The sequence below is a fragment of the Mesoplodon densirostris genome, chromosome 6 (assembly GCF_025265405.1).
Source record: "Mesoplodon densirostris isolate mMesDen1 chromosome 6, mMesDen1 primary haplotype, whole genome shotgun sequence".
NCBI lineage: Eukaryota > Metazoa > Chordata > Mammalia > Artiodactyla > Ziphiidae > Mesoplodon > Mesoplodon densirostris.
Genome location: NC_082666.1, coordinates 10,567,568 through 10,588,157, shown reverse-complemented (window position 1 = coordinate 10,588,157; position 20,590 = coordinate 10,567,568). Strand labels below are relative to the sequence as shown.

The window sequence follows — 20,590 nt, the reverse complement described above, 5'->3', positions numbered from 1 at the left end:
CCTGCACAGGGGCAATCACCCTCACTGCCCCTCTGGCCTGTAGTGGGCCTACCAGAGACATGGCCATTCTGCCCAGCCTTCCTATAAGCTGTCAAAACCGTAACTTCCACGTCCTGAGGACCTGTGATGTGCCCAGCATTTGATACAAATGACCTCGTTATCATATTCTTGAAGGTATGATTATCATAGGGTCTTTTCAGAGGCAACTCAGACAGATCTGTTAAGGACCGAACAAAGACCTAGAGCCAGTTACCTAGCTCTGGGGCCTGACTCTTGAGTCTGTCCTCAAAGGAAGGCTTTTCCCACCCTTGCTGCTGAGAGCTCAACTGTATGTGGTCTCTGGGGCCTGCAGCAGGTCGTGGCCCACCTCACAGAATTAGAGCCCAGTAGTACTTGGTTCTGGACTTTTCCCCAGGTGATGTTTATCACATTAACTATCGAAATTTTAAAAGGCCATCCTATGGGGTGAGGGTTTCTTTCTAAAATCTTTCTCCCACCTTCCTAGAGACGTCAGGGGAATCAAGCAGCTGACGACACTCCTGAGACCTGTGTCCACCCTCTGCCCTGGAGAGACCAGGAGGTAGGTTGGTCCTGCCTGGGACTGAGGTGGAGGCATCACAGGGGGCCTACCTGTTGCTGGAACTCTTCCCTTTGCTTCCGCACCTCCTCCAGGGCTTGAGCCATTGCCACACTCACAATTTCTCTTTGGCTCCATTCTTCCTACAATCCGGAAAATGGGTAGGAGATTGAGTCCAGAACCTCAGTTCACCTTTTTTGAGCTGCACACTTCACGTGACGCCCACAGAGGGAGGGCCGTCTTGCAGGGCCAGACGAACGTGTTTCCTGCTTCCCAAGGTTCCCAGGCTACTCTTTCGCTGCACTGCCTTCTGTTTGCCTCTGAGAACTGTTCCTGTGGACAACCCACCAACTTCTGGGAACAGGCACACCGTGGAAGGTCGGTCGTCCCATGAACACACCAGCCAGTACTCAGGCCAAAGGCTAGGGGATCTAGACTCAAAGAGGTGGTCTAGTGAAATCAACACAGAACAAGAAGACTCAGGCTGACATGAATGGAGTAGCAGACTGGAGCAATCTGGTTACAGAAATGATAATAAGCAATTACTGAATTTTAATACAGGAAATGTCACAAATTCATCAAAATCATCCATATTACAGGAGAGAAAACTGAGGCTCTGAGAGGTTAAATAATTGCCTGAGGTCCTAGAGCTAGTAAGTGGCATGGCCACGTTTTAAGCCAGAGTCTGAGCTGAGCCAAGCCTTTGGCTGCTACACTCTACCACCCAGTCTTTTCTACCACAAGCAGGGCTGCCCCACTGCATCCCCCCCGCCAGAGCACAGGGACTCCCTCCTGACAAACACATCAGTCCTCTTCCCTGAGGCTGATGCTGGGCTCGCTGATCAACCCCCAGATGAATATGACTTCTCAGGTGCCTGCACACTGGTCAGGGATGTCTGCTGTTTGTGTCTACCCAGAATCACCCCTTTTGGTGGGGGGGTAAGAGCTTCATCACTGCTATTCCCCACTCCCACCCCAAAATTCTACATGGTTCTGGTAGGGCTACCAATAATGATGTCCCCATTTTGTGGCTACAAGAATAAGCATGTGATTCGGGCCTGGCCAATCAGAGTAAATCATCCCCTTGGCCAACCTGATTTGTCCAAAGGATGGCTCTGTCACCCAAGATGAACCAATCAAATCCCTTTTTATATCAGAATCCTCTTTTATATGGTGAAGCTGAGAGGGAGATGCCCTCTTTCCCCTGGGGTTGCTAAGTTGGAATGATACCAGCTTGGAGCTGCTGAGGTGATGTCCTCCCAACCTCTAGGACACAGTCTACATCATCAAGAAAAGCAAGGATGAATTGGGTGACTGACAGGGCAAGAGACAGCATGACACAGGCAGAGAAGAGATCTGAGGCCCCAGGTTCCAGTCGGACAAGTCTTTCTGGTTCAGTGAACTACTCAACTCCTCCTACGATATCTCCTTTTCCACTTCCACCAGTCCAGGTGGGTTAATGGATGGAGACGTCAGCCTCATGGCCAGTGCCATTCCGGTTCCTACTGGGGAGCTGTCAGAATTGACCTTCCGTGAGTCCACCTCTAGTAGACAAGGAAAATTGGTGCAGGAACTCAAGAGGCTGACAATGGGACCTTGAACTACCCCAGACAATCCTCTTCATCGGGAGAAGCTCTGTTGGTACAGGAGAAGGAGCAAGAGATCTCAGGCTGAGTGGAGCTATGAAACCCTGGCCCTGCAAGCCCAGGTGGACCAGGTGACAGGAATGTCGTGCCTGCACAGGAGCCTTTTCTGGGGAAGTTTAGAAGAGATGCTATGACTGCTGATGTCTTAAAGAGGACAGCTGGCAGGCTGTGAGCAAGAAGGCAGGAAGCATGCCAGGAACTGTACTTGGTACTTTTCATCCATGGTCATGCTTGATCCCCAGGGTAATCCTCTTGAGGTCAAGGGTTATCATCTTCAGTTTGAAAAAAGGAAACTGGATTCCCTCAAGCATCAGCTAGTGAGGGGCCAGGGTGACACCCAGAACTGAGTCTACGTGGTTCTAGAGTCTCAGCTACTGCCACAGAGCCACACACGATCCAGGATTTGAGACTGACCAGCATAGCTCAGGTTCACTGCAGAAGCCAGCAGGCTACCCATGAGCACAGCCCTCTGCACCTGGGAATGATTTCCCCAGAGGGCTGTTTTGAAAAATATGGATACGAACAAACAAACAAAAAAAAAGTGTGCACCTAAAAATAGTGCTTCAAAATACCAGAAGCAAAGACTGACAGAACTAAAGGGAGAAAGAGACAAATCCATGATTATAGCTGAAGAGTTAGCCCCCCTCTCAGTAAGTGATGGAACAAATATACCAGAAAAGAAAAAAAAAAAAATAGAAGACCTACAGAAGATTTGAGCAATACTATTAACGAACTTGATCTAATTAGCGTTTATAGAACGCTCTCCTTACTAGCAGTATATTCTTTTCAAGTGCACTGAAATATTTACCAAGATAGACTATAGGTTGAGTCATAAAACAAGTCTAAATAAATATCAAAGAACTGAAATCATTTAGAATATTATCTGACTATAATGGTATTAAACTAGAAATCCAAGATATTGAGAAAATTCGCTCAAACGTTTGAAAATTAACCACACTTCTAAATAGCCTGTGTGTGCTAGTTTTAAAGTTATGGCCTCAGCCCACACCCACCCTTTCATATTCTGCTTTGTGATGCTGTGCCTGGGAATCTGCAAACCCTATTTCTCCAGGTCGGGCTCCATATTCATATACATACTCATCTCTGCCAACAGGGGGAGCTCCAGGGAGACTGGAAGGCAGGAGGAGGGAGAAAGACTTGCTCCTTTCCGTCAGCTTCCAGTTTCTGTGAGCAATGCTGCTTGGCCCTGGCAGCTGCAATTTCTTCCCAAAGCAGCAGCTGCATCCACTCTGCAGTCTTCCCGACACTTGCGGCTGAATTCTTTCACTGCCCTATCCCCCAACAAACACACCAGCACCAACTGTACAGAGCCCCCTCCTCACAGGTCTGAGTTTCAAATCTGTGGGGCTCCTCTTCTTAATTCCTAAATAATTCCAACATCTTCACTTTGTTCCCTTAGTCCTAGGGTTGGAAGCTGTGTCCTGCAGTTGCTACCTTCATGGTATCTTTTAACTGTTTCAGTGCTGGATTAAAAACTTTACATTAGAACACCAATTCTCATTCACATAACTGGGGTAGCTCCTCTCTCCTGACTGGACCGTGAATCACATGCTGTGGGGCAGATTTTCTGTTTCTTCTTGTGCACATACTTGCAGTAATCACTGCCCTCCATTCTTCCCTCTACATCTGCCGTACTTCCATCTAGAATGTCCCTTCACCTGAAAGATGCTCTTTAGTACTTCCTTTAATGCAAGTCTGTTAGTGCCTAATTCTTTGTGTTTTATTGGTTTTCTTTAGTGCTACTACAGTGCTGTGTCTGGGTATGGATTTTAAAATTTATCCTGTTTGGATTTGTAAGGATGCTTATACCTGTACCTGTGACTTGAGAGCTTTCATCAGTTTGAAAAATTCTCAGCCATTATCTCTTTAATGATTGCTTGTCTCATTTTTTTCATTTCCTCTGGGCTTCTACTGACACATGATAAAACATCTCACAGTACCCTGTATGTCTTTTATCTCCTCTTTTCTGCATTTTATTCTGCCCTTTCTTCCATTTCACTACTTATCTCTTTAGTTCTAATCTGCTGTTAAGCTCATTCATTGTTTTTTAAACAGCTTTACTGAAGTATAATTGGCAAATAATAAACTGCACATATTTAAAGTATGCAACTGATGAATTATGCTGAAACCATCACCAAAATAAAAATAGTGAAAATATCCATTACCCCAAAAAAGTTTCCTCATGCCCTTTTGTAATCTGCATTTTTACTTTCAGCTACTGCATTTTTCAGTTTTGGAATTCTAATTTGATTCCTTTTCTTTTTTAAAAAAATTTATTTATTTTATTTATTTTTGGCTGCATTGGGTCTTCACTGCTGCATGCAGGTTTTCTCTAGTTGCGACGAGTGGGGGCTACTCTTCGTTGCAGTGTGCAGGCTTCTCATTGTGGTGGCTTCTCTTGTTGCAGAGCATGGGCTCTAGGCGTGCAGGATTCAGCACTTGTGGCATGTGGGCTCAGCAGCTGTGGCACATGGGCTTCAGCAGTTGTGGCTTGTGGGCTCTAGAGCGCAGGCTCAGTAGTTGTGGTGCACGGGCTTAGTTGCTCCTCAGCATGTGGGATCTTCCCAGATCAGGGATCGAACCCTGCATTGGCAGGTGGATTCGTAACCACTGCGCCACCAGGGAAACCCTAATTAGGTTCCTTTTCAAAATTACTGTCTTCTATTATAATTTCCAAATCTCTGCTGAAATGTTCAATTTAGTCTTTTATACCCTTAAACGGAGTACGCACAGTAATATCTGAGCCTCCTAAAAGGTCTTCCTGCTTCCATACTTGCCTCCTTTACAGAACATTCTCCACATACAGCCAGAGTAATCCTTTTACTACAAAACTTCTCACGTCACTCCTCTGCTTAAAACCTCCAACTGCTTTCCCAATGACCTTCTATCATCCACCGCTCTCCCCCAGGCCACGGAGTGGCAGCTACAGTGGCCTTTGTGCTGTTCTCTGAACAAACCAAGCTTTTCTCTGCCTGAGGGTGCTTCTCTTTGCTATTTCTTCTGTCTGGAATATTCCTTCCCCAAAAAATCACATTGCTGTCCCCTTCTCATTACTCAGACCTTTTGCTCAAATCTCACTGACACTCCCTCGCCTCCATATATATACATTTTCTTAATTTTTTAATTTAATATTATTTATTTTTTTATACAGCAGGTTCTTATTAGTCATCAATTTTATACACATCAGTGTATACATGTCAATCCCAATCTCCCAATTCATCACAGCACCCCCCCACACATGGCTTTCCTCCCTTGGTGTCCATACGCTTGTTCTCTACATCTGTGTCTCTATTTCTGTCCTGCAAAATGTTTCATCTGTACCATTTTTCTAGGTTCCACATATATGCGTTAATATACGATATTTGTTTTTCTCTTTCTGACTTCACTCTGTATGACAGTCTCTAGATCCATCCACATCTCAACAAATGACCCAGTTTCGTTCCTTTTTATGGTTGAGTAATATTCCATTGTATATATGTACCACTGCTTCTTTATCCATTAGTCTGTCGATGGGCATTTAGGTTGCTTCCATGACCTGGCTATTGTAAATAGTGCTGCAATGAACATTGGGGTGCATGTGTCTTTTTGAATTGTGGTTTTCTCTACGTATATGCCCAGTAGTGGGATTGCTGGATCATATGGTAATTCTATTTTTAGCTTTTTAAGGAACCTCCATACTGTTCTCCATAGTGGCTGTATCAATTTACATTCCCACCAACAGTGCAAGAGGGTTCCCATTTCTCCACACCCTCTCCAGCATTTGTTGTTTGTAGATTTTCTGATGAAGCCCATTCTAACTGGTGTGAGGTGATACCTCATTGCAGTTTTGATTTGCATTTCTCTAATAATTAGTGATGTTGAGCAGCTTTTCATGTGCTTCTTGGCCAGCTGTATGTCTTCTTTGGAGAAATGTCTATTTAGGTCTTCTGCCCATTTTTGGATTGGGCTGTTTTTTTAAAATTGAGCTGCATGAGCTGTTTATATACCTTGGAGATTAATCATTTGTCCGTTGATTCGTCTGCAAATATTTTCTCCCATTCTGAGGGCTGTCTTTTCGTCTTGTTTATGGTTTCCTTTGCTGTGCAAAAGCTTTTAACTTTCATTAGGTCCCATTTGTTTATTTTTGTTTTTATTTCCATTACTCTAGGAGGTGGATCAAAAAAGATATTGCTGTGATTTATGTCAAAGAGTGTTCTTCCTATGTTTTCCTCTAAGAGTTTTATAGTGTCCGGTCTTACATTTAGGTCTCTAATCCATTTTGAGTTTATTTTTGTGTATGGCGTTAGGGAGTGTTCTAATTTCATTCTTTTACATGTAGCTGTCCAGTTTTCCCAGCACCACTTGTAGAAAAGACTGTCTTTTCTCCATTGTATATCCTTGCCTCCTTTGTCATAGATTAGTTGACCATAGGTGCATGGGTTTAGCTCTGGGCTTTCTATCTTGTTCATTGATCTATGTTTCTGTTTTTGTGCCAGTACCATATTGTCTTGATTACTGTAGCTTTGTAGTATAGTCTGAAGTCAGGGAGTCTGATTCCTGCAGCTCCATTTTTTTCCCTCAAGACTGCTTTGGCTATTCAGGGTCCTTTGTGTCTCCATACAAATTTTAAGATTTTTTTGTTCTAATTCCATAAAAAATGCCACTGGTAATTTGATAGGGATTGCATTGAATCTGTAGATTTCTTTGGGTAGTATAGTCATTTTCACAATATTGATTCTTCCAATCCAAGAACATGGTATATCTCTCCATCTGTTGGTATTATCTTTAATTTCTTTCATCAGTGTCTTATAGTTTTCTGCATACAGGTCTTTTGTCTCCCTAGGTAGGAGAGTTGCATGGTAAATGGGAGTGTTTCCTTAATTTCTCTTTCAGAATTTTCATCATTAGTGTATAGGAATGCAAGAGATTTCTGTGCATTAATTTTGTATCCTGCAACTTTACCAAATTCATTGATTAGCTCTAGTAGTTTTCTGGTGGCATCTTTAGGATTCTACATGTATAGTATGTCATCTGCAAACAGTGACAGTTTTACTTCTTCTTTCCCAGTTTGTATTCCTTTTATTTCTTTTTCTCCTCTGATTGCTGTGGCTAGGACTTCCAAAACTATGTTGAATAATAGCAGTGAGAGTGGACATCCTTGTCTTCTTCCTGATCTTAGAGGAAATGCTTTCAGTTTTTCACCATTGAGAATGATGTTTGCTGTGGGCTTGTCATATATGGCCTTTATTATGTTGAGGTAGGTTCCCTCTATGCCCACTTTCTGGAGAGTTTTTATCATGAACGGGTGTTGAATTTTGTCAAAAGCTTTTTCTGAATCTATTGAGATGATCATATGGTTTTTATTCTTCAATTTGTTAATATGGTGTGTCACATTGATTGATTTGCGTATACTGAAGAATACTTGCATCCCTGGGATAAATCCCACTTGATCATGGTGTATGATCCTTTTGATGTGTTGTTGGATTCTGTTTGCTAGTATTTTGTTGAGGATTTTTTGCATCTATATTCATCAGTGATATTGGTCTGTAATTTTCTTGTTTTGTAGTATCTTTGTCTGGTTTTGGTATCAGGGTGATGGTGGCCTCATAGAATGAGTTTGGGAGTGTTCCTTCCTCTGCAATTTTTTTTTTTTTTTTTTTTTTTTGCAGTATGCGGGCCTCTCACTGTTGTGGCCTCCCCCGTTGCGGAGCACAGGCTCCGGACGCGCAGGCTCCGGACGCGCAGGCTCAGCGGCCACGGCCCACGGGCCCAGCCGCTCCGCGGCACATGGGATCCTCCCAGACCGGGGCACGAACCCGCATCCCCTGCATCGGCAGGCGGACTCTCAACCACTTGCGCCACCAGGGAGGCCCCCTCTGCAATTTTTTGGAAGAGTTTGAGAAGGATGGGTGTTAGCTCATCCCTAAATGTTTGATAGAATTCACCTGTGAAGCCATTTGGTCCTGGACTTTTGTTTGTTGGAAGATTTTTTTTTTTTTTTTTTTTTTTTTTTTGCGGTACACAGGCCTCTCACTGTTGTGGCCTCTCCCGCTGAGGAGCATAGGCTCCGGACGCACAGGCTCAGCGGCCATGGCTCACGGGCCCAGCCGCTCCGCGGCACGTGGGATCTTCCCGGACCAGGGCACGAACCCGTGTCCCCTGCATTGGCAGACGGACTCTCAACCACTGCGCCACCAGGGAAGCCCTGTTGGAAGATTTTTAATCACAGTTTCAATTTCATTACTTGTGATTGACCTGTTCATATTTTGTTTCTTCCTGGTTCTGTCTTGGAAGGTTATACCTTTCTAAGAATTTGTCCATTTCTTCCAGGTTGTCCATTTCATTGGCATAGAGTTGCTGGTAGTAGTCTCTTAGGATGCTTTGTATTTTTGTGGTGTCTGTTGTAACGTCTCCTTTTTCATTTTTAATTTTATTGATTTGAGTCCTCTCCCTCTTTTTCTTGATGAGTCTTGCTAATGGTTTATCAATTTTGGTTATCTTCTCAAAGAACCAGCTTTTAGTTTTCTTGATCTTTGCTATTGTTTTGTTTCGATGTCATTTATTTCTGCTCTGATCTTGATGATTTCTTTCCTTCTGCTAACTTTGGGTTTTGTTTGTTCTTCTTTCTCTAGTTCCTTTAGGTGTAAGGTTAGATTGTTTATTTCAGATTTTTCTTGTTTCTTGAGGTAGGCTTGTATAGCTATAAACTTCCCTCTTAGAACTGCTTTTGCTGCATCCCATAGGTTTTGGATTGTTGTGTTTTCATTGTCATTTATCTCTAGGTATTTTTTGATTTCCTCTTTGATTTCCTCAGTGACCTCCTGGTTATTTAGTAACATATTGTTTAGCCTCCATGTGTTTGTGTTTTTTACGTTTTTTCCCTGTAATTCATTTCTAACCTCATAGCGTTGTGGTCAGAAAAGATGCTTGATATGATTTCAACTTTCTTAAATTTACTGAGGCTTGATTTGTGACCCAAGATGTGATCTATTCTGGAGAATGTTCCATGCACACTTGAGAAGAAAGTGTAATCTGCTGTTTTAGGATGGAATGTCCTATAAATATCAATTAAATCTATCTGGTCTATTGTGTCATTTAAAGCTTCTGTTTCTGGGCTTCCCTGGTGGGGCAGTGGTTGAGAGTCCGCCTGCCGATGCAGGGGACACGGGTTTGTGCCCCAGTCCAGGAGGATCCCACATGCCGCGGAGCGTCTGGGCCCGTGAGCCATGGCCACTGAGCCTGCGCGTCTGGAGCCTGTGCTCCGTGGTGGGACGGGCCACAGCAGTGAGAGGCCCGCGTGCCATGAAAAAAAAAAAAAAAGCTTCTGTTTCCTTATTTATTTTCATTTTGGATGATCTGTCCATTGGTGTAAGTGAGGTGTTAAAGTCCCCCACTATTATTGTGTTACTGTCGATTTCCTTTTATAGCTGTTAGCAGTTGCCTTATGTATTGAGGTGCTCCTATGCTGGGTGCATATATATTTATAATTGTTTTATCTTCTTCTTGGATTGATCCCTTGATCATTATGTAGTGTCCTTCTTTGTCTCTTGTAACATTCTTTATTTTAAAGTCTATTTTATCTGATGAGTATTGCTACTCCAGCTTTCTTTTGATTTCCATTTGCATGTAATATCTTTTTCCATCCCCTCACTTTCAGTCTGTATGTGTCCCTAGGTCTGAAGTGGGTCTCTTGTAGACAGCATATAGATGGGTCTTGCTTTTGTATCCATTCAGCAAGCCTGTGTCTTTTGTTTGGAGCATTTAATCGATTCATGTTTCAGGTAATTATTGATATGTATGTTCCTATAACCATAGTCTTAATTTTTTTTTTTTTTTTTTTTTTTTTGTGGTACGCGGGCCTCTCACCGCTGTGGCCTCTCCCGTTGCGGAGCACAGGCTCCGGACACGCAGGCTCAGCAGCCATGGCTCACGGGCCCAGCCACTCCACGGCATGTGGGATCTTCCCAGAACGGGGCACGAACCCGTGTCTCCTGCATCGGCAGGCAGACTCTCAACCACTGCGCCACCAGGGAAGCCTTTGGGTTTGTTTTTGTAGGTCCTTTTCTTCTCTTGTGTTTCCCACTTAGAGAAGTTCCTTTAGCATTTGTTGTAGAGCTAGTTTGCTGGTGCTGAATTCTCTGAGCTTTTGCTTGTCTGTAAAGCTTTTGATTTCTCCATCAAATCTGAATGAGATCCTTGCCGGGTAATCTTCTTTGTAGGTTCTCCCCTTTCATCACTTTAAGTATATCATGCCACTCCCTTCTGGCTTCTACAGTTTCTGCTGAGAAATCAGCTGTTAACCTTATGGGAGCTCCCTTGTATGTTATTTGTCATTTTTCGCTTGCTGCTTTCAATAATTTTTCTTTGTCTTTAATTTTTACCAATTTGATTACTATGTGTCTCGGTGTGTTTCTCCTTGGGTTTATCCTGTATGGGACTCGCTGCACTTCCTGGACTTGGGTGGCCATTTCCTTTCCCATGTGAGGGAAGTTTTTTACTATAATCTCTTCAAATATTTTCTCTGGCCCTTTCTCTCTCTCGTCTCCTTCTGGGACCCCTATAATGCGAATGTGTTTGCGTTTAATGTTGTCCCAGAGGTCTCTTAGACTGTCTTCATTTCTTTTCATTCTTTTTTCTTTATTCTGTTCTGCAGCAGTGAATTCTTCCAGGTCACTTATCCATTCTTCTGCCTCAGTTATTCTGCTATTGATTCCTTCTAGTGTAGTTTTCATTTCAGTTATTGTATTGTTCATCTCTGTTTGTTCTTTAATTCTTCTAGGTCTTTGTTAAATATTTCTTGCATCTTCTTCATCTTTGCCTCCATTCCTTTTCTGAGGTCCTGGATCATCTTCACTATCATTATTCTGAATTCTTTTTCTGGAAGGTTGCCTATCTCCACTTCATTGAGTTGTTTTTCTGGGGTTTTATCTTGTTCCTTCATCTGGTACATAGCCCTCTGCCTTTTCATCTTGTCTATCTTTCTGTGAATGTGGTTTTTGTTCCACAGGCTGCAGGATTGTAGTTCTTCTTGCTTCTGCTGTCTGCCCTCTGGTGGATGAGGCTATCTAAGAGGCTTGTGCAGGTTTCCTGATGGGAGGGACTGGTGGTGGGTAGAGCTGACTGTTGCTCTGGTGGCCAGAGCTCAGTAGAACTTTAATCCGCTTGACTGCTGATGGATGGGGCTGGGTTCCCTCCCTGTTGGTTGTTTGGCCTGAGGCAACCCAACACTGGAGCCTACCTGGCTCTTTGGTTGGGCTAATGGTGGACTCTGGGAGGGCTCATGCCAAGGAGTACTTCCTAGAACTTCTGCTGTGTCCTTGTCCCCACGGTGAGCCACAGCCACCCCCCGCCTCTGCAGGAGACCCAACACTAGCAGGTACGTCTGGTTCAGTCTCCCCTGGAGTCACTGCTCCTTCCCCTGGGTCCGATGTGCACACTATTTTGTGTGTGCCCTCCAAGAGTGGAGTCTCTGTTTCCCCCAGTCCTCTTGAAGTCCTAAAATCAAATCCCACTAGGCTTCAAAGTCTGATTCTCTAGGAATTCCTCCTCTCGTTGCCAGACCCCCAGGTTGGGAAGCCTGATATGGGTCTCAGAACCTTCACTCCAGTGGGTGGACATCTGTGGTGTAAGTGTTCTCCAGTCTGTGAGTCACCCACCCAGCAGTTATGGGATTAGATTTTTCTGTGATTCCGCTCCTCCTACCGTCTCATTGTGGATTCTCCTTTGTCTTTGGATGTGGGGTATCTTTTTTGGTGAGTTCCAGTGTCTGCCTGTCGATGACTGTCCAGCAGCTACTTGTGATTCTGGTGTTCTCACAAGAGGGAGTGAGAGCATGTCCTTCTACTCTGCCATGTTGGTTCCCGTATTCACCTCCATATTTAAAAGAGCCCTTTCCTCCCTCCTCTCTGTCCTTTACTCTGCTTTATTGTCTTCATAGCATTTATAACTATTTATCAAGTGTTTACTGTCTCGATGAATGGATAAAGAAGATGTGGTACATATACAATGGAGTATTACTCAGCCATAAAAAGGAACGAAATTGGATTGTTTGTAGAGACGTGGATGGATCTAGAGACTGTCATACAGAGTGAAGTAAGTCAGAAAGAGAAAAACAAATATCATATGTTAACACATATATGTGGATCCTAGAACAATGGTACAGATGAACCAGTTTGCAGGGCAGAAATAGAGACACAGATGTAGAGAACAAACGTATGGACACCAAGGGGGGAAAGTGGCGGGGTCGGGGTGGTGGTGTGATGAACTGGGAGATTGGGATTGACATGTATACACTGATGTGTATAAAACTGATGACTAATAAGAACCTGTTGTATAAAAAATAAATAAAATAAAATTCAAAAAAAAAAGTGTTTACTGTCTCTAGTTACAAGCTCCACAGGTTGGGGGAGGGGGAAAGATTTTGTCTGTTTTGCTCATTGCCACATCCCAGCACCTACAATGGGGCCCACAGGTACTCAGATGTTTGTTGAAGGGAATGCATGAAGAAATATTTGACTCCAAAGTCCATGCTTTCCATGATATGGCACTACTGCAATAGCACCTACATAGCTTAGCAGAGACTACTGTTGAAAGCTGACTCGGTGCAGGCCTCAGCTATGGATGTTGTCTGAGAAGATCTCTGCCAAAGGATCCACAAGATCTTTGTGTCATGACCACAGCTGGGCAAGTCCTGCAAAGATCCATCATCTAAGGGCTGCTATGAAAGGGGACAGGGGAGCCTGGAGGCCTAGAAGAAAGTGGCAGACTCCTTCCCCTGAATCCAGTTATGTCCCGGGAATGAAGGTGGCAGCATCTGATCAAAGCACCAAGTTCTCAGAAGGGAACGGGAAACAATCCAGCAGGCTGTTTTTTCTTCATTTCTGTACCTGCTCCCTGTTACAAACAAACAAATAAGGCCCTCGTGATGTTTTAAGGCCTTGCTTTACTGGCCTCACTGGCAATCAGTGACAGTGGTGCTTTGACAGCATTACTGTCAGGCAGCTGTTGACGAGGACAGAGAGGAAGGGCTGGGTCCCTGTGGTGGAGTGAAAAGTCAGAGCAGCACCACCTCTAACTACAGAACCTGGACAAATTACTTACACTCAGAACCTCGACGATATTAACTGCAAAATGAGCACAACTCTCCCTATGTCTTTGATCACTGAGAGGACTTAACGAGGTGACAATTTGTTGCAAACGCCTAGCAGAACTTTGAACGAATGCTAGTTCCATTCCTTCTCTACTCTAAGTATAGAATGTTCACTTGGCCACTCCAAATACACACATGAAAGACATGATACTTTTGTGAAACTGATTCAATTAGATAAATACCTTCAGCTTCTTTAGTTCAAGTTGGTGATGTTGTAAAGAATGTTCACATTCATTCTTACTTTCTTTAAGGAATGCATTTTCTTGCTCCAGCTCTCTCTGCAAATTGAGAAAAGTATGTATAAAAGAAAAGGTCTTTACCATATTTCCCCTGAGCACAGTCCTATCTCTTTGACATGGAACCTTTAAAAATGCCCCCCTTCCTTTTGTTGCCACTGCAGGGGTGGGAGATGAGAATGGTGATTGGGGTCAGGAAGGGAGAGTCACCTGACACACTCCTCACAAGTAGAACTAAGGCACTTGATTCTGAAGCCTATGGAACAAGGAGGGGGACCAGGGAAGGGAGAAGCCATTAAGGATGAACAGTATACATTTTAGAAAGGCAGTGGGAAGCAGCTGATGGGACTGGTCAGGAAGCACCAGGAAGTCCATGTGCAGCCCAAGGAAAAAGAAAACCCATTTGTTCAGGGTTTTATAAAAAGCAGCCTTTTAACAACCAGTCTCATGAGTAGATGGTTTGTTGGAAGATAAAAACTGCTCCAAAAAGTGGTGCCCTACTTCAGAGGAGGGCTGGTCTTCTTCCCATCAAACAATTTGGCAGCCTAGCCACACGTGAACGTGGTGCTCCCGTGCCCGGCCCCTCTCCTTTCCTCACTCACCACCTTCCGCTCCGCGGCCGCATGGTCGGCCGCCCGAGCTCTCTCCAGGGCAGAGAGCTGGGCCTCCAGTGTGTGGATCTGCTCTGTGCACTGCTGCTCCAGAGCGAGGACCTGCTGCTGCGCACAGCTGCTCTCCTTGTTGGCGGAGGCCTGAGGGGGTAGCAGAGGACAGTTATTCGTGGTGACAATGGGGGCTTTATTCTGTCCCTCAGTGACCCAAAGATGAGTGTCCAATAGAAACAACTCTCCTTCCTGACCTCCAGCCTGGGTGCTGCTGAGGTGCCCTGGCCTGCTCAGGAGCTGGAATCTGGGATTGGTCTTGGTGCTGGGGGGAAAGCTCTGGGCACCAGCCAGTCCTAAGACACAGCCCTCCTTCACTCTACTCAGTGCTGCCCTCTATGGATGAGGCTTTTCCCTGGGGAGGCATATAACACAGTGATGAAGAAAGAACAAGGGCTTTGACCTAGGAAGGATGTGGGTTCAGCCATTCACTAGGTGGGAGACCTTGGGCTAGTGATCTGGCCGCCTTTCTGAGCCTGATTCCTCTGGAGAATAAGGATAACAGTACAGGCTCTTAGGTCTGCTGCAAGGACTAAATGAAAATACATGCAGAGTACTTAGCAGACACGGCAAACAGGGAACAAATGCCGTTTTTATTTCTCTAGTTTCAAGCTCAACACCTGACCTGGTGCTGTGATTACCGGCCAAGCCCTTGCCATCTTCTCCCCAGAGCCTGGAGCTGTTCCCCACAGCCCGGGCTGCAAGGTGAGGCTTGAACGCCAGTGGAGACACCACCTCTAACCGTCCCAGAACTAGGCTGGGCCGTCTAGCCTGTCGCTATCTCTCTGGGTAACTCAGACCCTCTAGCAGGTCCTGACTCCCTCTACCTGCACTGCCTATCTGCCCACAGCTGTATCTAAGGTCAGGTCCAGATACCATTCCAGAATTTGGGAGTGAGTTTGGGGACCTACAAAGGAATAAAGGGAAACAGCACCAAGGGCCTAGAACACAGCAGTCACGATACCCACTTACAAGCTCCTGAATCTGAGCTTCCCGAGCTGCCACAACGTCACTGCTCTGTTTTAGCTTCTCCTCAGATGCCTGCAGGCTCTGCTCTAGTTCTTTCACCTGAGGGGGGAAAGAGAAGCACCCTTTCGTTCAAAAGAAGCTAAGTAGCAACAAAATGGCTTTTAAAATCAAATCTATTTAAATCATAAAACAGGTTCATTAAAGAAAAATTTTTACTTACAGAAAAAGAAAGATGCTCATAGGTCTACCATTATAAAACACTATCATTCTAATATAGTTTCTTACAGGCTATTTTTATGACTTTTCTTTCTTTCTTTTATTACAACTTCGTATACAATTCTAGTAAAACTTTGTATTTTTTCCTATTTGCTCAAATTTCCTTCTATGTTTCCACGCAGTCTTCAGACCTTAGATTATTTCCTTAAAGGATGTTTCATAATTTCCTGAACCGCTGCCTACTGTTTTCCATTTTGCCCATAAAATAATGCAGTAGTTGACATCTTCATGCAAAAAGTGTTGATCTGGTTTAAATCACTTGATTAGGACAGATTCCCAGAAGTGGAATTACTGCTCATGATACAAACTTGGGTTTCCCTCATCCCACAATTACTGATCCAGTCTGACTGTGTACTTGGCACTGCACTAGGACACGAGGCCAGCACAGTGGACAGGATGACACACTGCCTAGCACTGAGCTAGACATGGTTATTCAGATCAACACTTTTTGCATGAAGACTCAAGCTAACTTTGCCAATTTCTCTTTTAAAGTCCTCTTGTTTGCTGAGTAAGGTTTGCCCTGGGGGAACTTTATTATTAAAACATAAGCTCATGGAAGGTTGCAGCTTTGTCAAGGAAAGGTAGGTACCAAATGAGAAAAAGAGTATTTTTAGGTCTCATGGTTTCTCATGTATGTTCACATGTAAGTTTTAACTGAAACAACCCCATGAGAACAGTGTGAGTACTTCCACAGAGAAGAACAGTAATGTTACTTGCTCATGATCACAAATTTTATTAGTGGTAAGGCCACGACTGAAACCTAGCTTTTATTTATTTATTTATTTTTAAATAGGTCTTTATTGGAGTATACTTGCTTCACAATACTGTGGTTAGTTTCTGTTGTACACCAAAGTGAATCAGCCATATGCATGCATATGTCCCCATATCCCCTCTCTCCTGAGCCTCCCTCCCATCCTCCCTATCCCATCCCTCTAGGTCACCGCAAAGCACCAAGCTGATCTCCCTGTGCTACGCTGCTGCTTCCCACTAGCTACTTGCTTTATATTCAGTAGTGTATATTTGTCGACGCTACTCTCACTTTGCCCCATCTTCCCCCTCCCACCCCATGTCTTCAAGTCCATTCTCTATGTCTACATCTTTATTCCTGCCCTGCAACTAGGTTCATCAGTACTTTTTTTTTTTGATTCCATATATATGCATTAGCATACGTCATTTGCTTTTCTCTGACTTACTTCACTCTGTATGACAGACTCTAGGTCCATCCACCTCACTACAAATAACTCAATTTTTTTTCTTTTTATGGCTAATATTCCACTGTATATCTGTGCCACGTCTTCTTTATCCATTCATCTGTCAATGGACATTTAGGTTGGTTCCATGTCCTGGCTATTGTAAATAGTGCTGCAATGAACATTGTGGTACAAGTCTCTTTTTGAATTACGGTTTTCTCAGGATATATGCCCAGTAGTGGGATTGTTGGGTCATATGGTAGTTCTATTTTTAGTTTTTTAAGGAACCTCCATACTGTTCTCCATAGTGGCTGTATCAATTTACATTCCCAGCAACAGTGCAGGAGGGTTCCCTTTTCTTCACACCCTCTCCAGCATTTATTGTTTCTAGATTTTTTGATAATGGCCACTCTGACCGGCATGAGGTGATACCTCATTGTAGTTTTGATTTGCATTTCTCTAATGATTAGTGATGTTGAGCAGATTTTCATGTGCCTCTTGGCCATCTGTGTCTTCCTTGGTGAAATGTCTATTTAGGTCTTCCGCCCATTTTTTAATTGGATTGTTTGTTTTTTTCATATTGAGCTCCACGATCTGTTTGTATATTTTGGAGATTAATCTTTTGTCTGTTGTTTCATTTGCAAATATTTTCTCCCATTCTGAGGGCTGTCTTTTTGTCTTGTTTATGGTGAAACCTAGCTTTTTGAACTCCTGGGTTCAGTAAATATCTATGCAAGTCCCAGTTTGTAGGCAGAACTCAAGAAAGATTCAGATCCTCAAAAGGTTATGCACAGAGTTATTATATGACCCAGCAACTCTACTCCTAGGAATATACCCAAGAGAAATGAAAGTATACGCCCACACAAAAAACTTGTTCATACATTAATGTTCGCTGTAGCATTATTCACAACAACCACAAGGTGGAAACAACCCAAATGTCCATGGACAAATGAATGGATAAACAAAATGTGATATATGTATAATGGAATAAAAGTCTTAAAAAGGCTTATTCAGCCTTAAAAAGGAGTGAAATTCTGAAACATGCTATAATGTGAATGAACCTTGAAGACATTATGCTAAGTGAAATAAGCCAGACACAAAAAGACAAATACCATATGATTCCACTAATATGAGGTACCTAGGATCAACAAATTCATAAAAACAGAAAGTAGAATGGTGGTTGCCAGGGGCTGGGGAGAGGAGAGAATGGGGAGTTATTGTTTTAATTGGCACAGAGTTTCTGTTTGAGAAGATGAAAAAGTTCTAGAAATGGATGGTGGTGATGGTTGCATAACAACATGAATGTACTTTATGCCAGTGTACACCTAGAAATGGTTGAAATGGTAAATTTTACGTTATGTGTATTTTACCACAATAAAACGATATTCAGAAACAACTGAATTATAATAAAACAAAGCTGTATTTAGAGAAAAATATAGCTTTATATATATTTATCAAGAAACAAGAAAGATTTAAAAAATAAGCTAAGCATTTGCTATGGTCTGAATGTTTGTGGCCCTCCAAAATTCATATATTGAAATCCTAATGTCTGACGTGATGGTGTTCGGATGTGAGGTGTCTGGGAGGTACTTAGGTTATGAGGGTGGAGCCATCATGAATGGGATTAGTGTTCTTATAAGCGGCCCCACAGAGATCCCTTGCCACTTCTACCACTTCACACTCATTAAACTGGCAAGAAGGCTGAGAAATGCCAATGCTAGAAAAGACAGAGATGCAGCGATAGGAACTCTCATGCATGCTGGGAGAGTAGAGCCAGGTGCAGGCCTTCTGGGAACATTCCTGTCCTACTGAGTCACATTAAGTCATACGCACTTGCTATCTGCCTTAAGGCAAAGGGGACAAGAATGTTCACCGCAGTGTCATTTGTGGTGACAGAACGAAGGCACTCTGGATATCTAGCATCTAGTAGACAACTATAAAGTACAGTAGGTAAGCACAATGAAGTGGACGCAGACAGAAGATGGAGCAGTTGAAAGTAACAAAGAAGACATATGTACAGCTGTATCATTTACTTAAGTCAACACACACACACACAAAACAATGTCACCAGTTTTCAGGTTATCCAACAATAAAAGGGTCCCTATTAACCACATTAGAGTGGTGTCCTATGGGAGGGAGGGGAATGGGGATAAAGGGACCAAACAGAGAAGAGAACAACTTTCTGTGGAACAACGATGGTAATGCGGCAAGAATGAAGAAAACGACTACCTCGGTTCTCTACAAGTAAGATCCAAAAGAGGGTCCCTTTGGAAGAAAACCTCTGACCCAAGGGGATTCTCAGCCACAACCACATCATCCAACCAGGGCACCACCCAGACACAGGAACCACTGGGAGTGAGGTCAGTACCCAAGTCTCCAGGCTGTCAGTGGCATTGGCCTGGCTGCTTCTGGCTGCCAAGAGCTGCTGTCCGGTATCCTCCAAATTCTGCTCAGCAAGTGTTTTCTGTAAGTTGAAAGAAGAGTAAAAGAAAATAGTCATTTCTCCATTGAATAAATATTTACTGACATCTACACCGTATTACGATTTGTGCGAGGCACGAGGGACACAAGTACACACCCAAAAACCAAAAACAGCTAATAGAGATAAAATTCACATATCATAAAGTATACATATAAAGTATACATAAAGTATAAATTTGACAGTTTTTTGACCTTGAGGCTGGGGCAAAGACTAACCAAAAAAGTATATAATCGAGTGTAATGGTGTCCACAAAGGAGCAGCACAGAGCAGGAGATCCTCACTGCCTCAGGAAACTAGGAGGCTTCATTCTTCACAGGTGGCCAGGGCCCAAGGGAGCACCCAGGCAGAGGGATGACACTAGAGGTGTGAAACAGCTGGGGGCATCTGGGGAGCTACAGCTTGCCAAAAGTCAAGGTGATGATGGGTTCAGGTCATGAAACAAGACTAGAAAGTTAGGCAAAGGGCCAGATTATGAGAAAAGCTTTTTATGCTACAGAAGGAAGTTTGAACTTAATTCTGTAGCAAATATTTTTCAAAGTGGAGTCATCCAAACACTTGCATTAGACTCACCTGGGTGGGTGGAGGGGTTTTTAAGTTTGAGGCCTTATTCCAGGCCTACTAAAATCAGAATTTCTGAGGGTAGGGCAAGACATACATATATATATATACACACACACACACACACATGCATACATACATACATATATATATATATATTTCTTTTTTTCCCCAAAATTTTTGGCTTGCAGGATCTTAGTTTCCCGACCAGGGATTGAACCTGGGCCACTGCAGTAAAAGTGCCGATTCCTAACCACTGGACTCCCAGGGAATTCCCTAGAAATGTATACTTCAAACATACTCGCCAAGTAACTCCTATGCACACTAAACTTTATAACAATGAGGATGACACAATAATGATTATAATATGAATAGTTGAAATATACTGAGACCCCATGATGTTCTAATTCTAATCACTTCCCAATAAGAATTCTATGTGTTTGATACAATTTTAATCCTATCTTACAGAGGGGGAAGAAAACACAAAAAGATTAAGTTACTTGCTCTAAGTCAAAAATTAGTAAGTAGAAGAGGTAAAGTGCAAACCTAGGGAGCCTGGTTCTAGAAATCAATCTATACCTTAGAAACCACGTTATACTCACTACAGACTGTAGGGTAATTGTGGAGGCTCTTTATGGGAGTGATATAGTCAGAAATGTTGTTTGGAAAGATCAGTTTAGCAGTGACGTGGAAGACTGTGTCAGAGGGTGCAGGAGGAGAGACTGATGTTGTGTAGGCTAGTCTGGAGACTTCTAACACAGACTAGGCCGGAGTGGCTGGAAACCTAAAGTACAGCAGTGGCAGTGGAGATGGACACATTTAGTTGAAACTGACTGAAGACAGAA

The 20,590-nt window shown here is 43.4% G+C and overlaps 1 protein-coding gene across 3 annotated transcripts in view; it reads right to left on the bottom strand.

Annotated features, from left to right (window-relative positions):
- The window catches only part of GOLGA1 (golgin A1), a 53,232-nt gene that overhangs the window by 7,049 nt on the left and 25,593 nt on the right, over positions 1 to 20,590 (bottom strand). For all 3 annotated transcript variants that reach the window (XM_060101626.1, XM_060101629.1, XM_060101627.1), the window contains exons 12-16: positions 19,074 to 19,169; positions 15,243 to 15,338; positions 14,211 to 14,360; positions 13,555 to 13,650; positions 631 to 720 (exon numbers count right to left, since the gene is read on the bottom strand). In XM_060101626.1, coding sequence (XP_059957609.1) covers positions 631 to 720; positions 13,555 to 13,650; positions 14,211 to 14,360; positions 15,243 to 15,338; positions 19,074 to 19,169 — 528 coding nt within the window. The remainder of the gene's footprint in view (positions 1 to 630; positions 721 to 13,554; positions 13,651 to 14,210; positions 14,361 to 15,242; positions 15,339 to 19,073; positions 19,170 to 20,590) is intronic.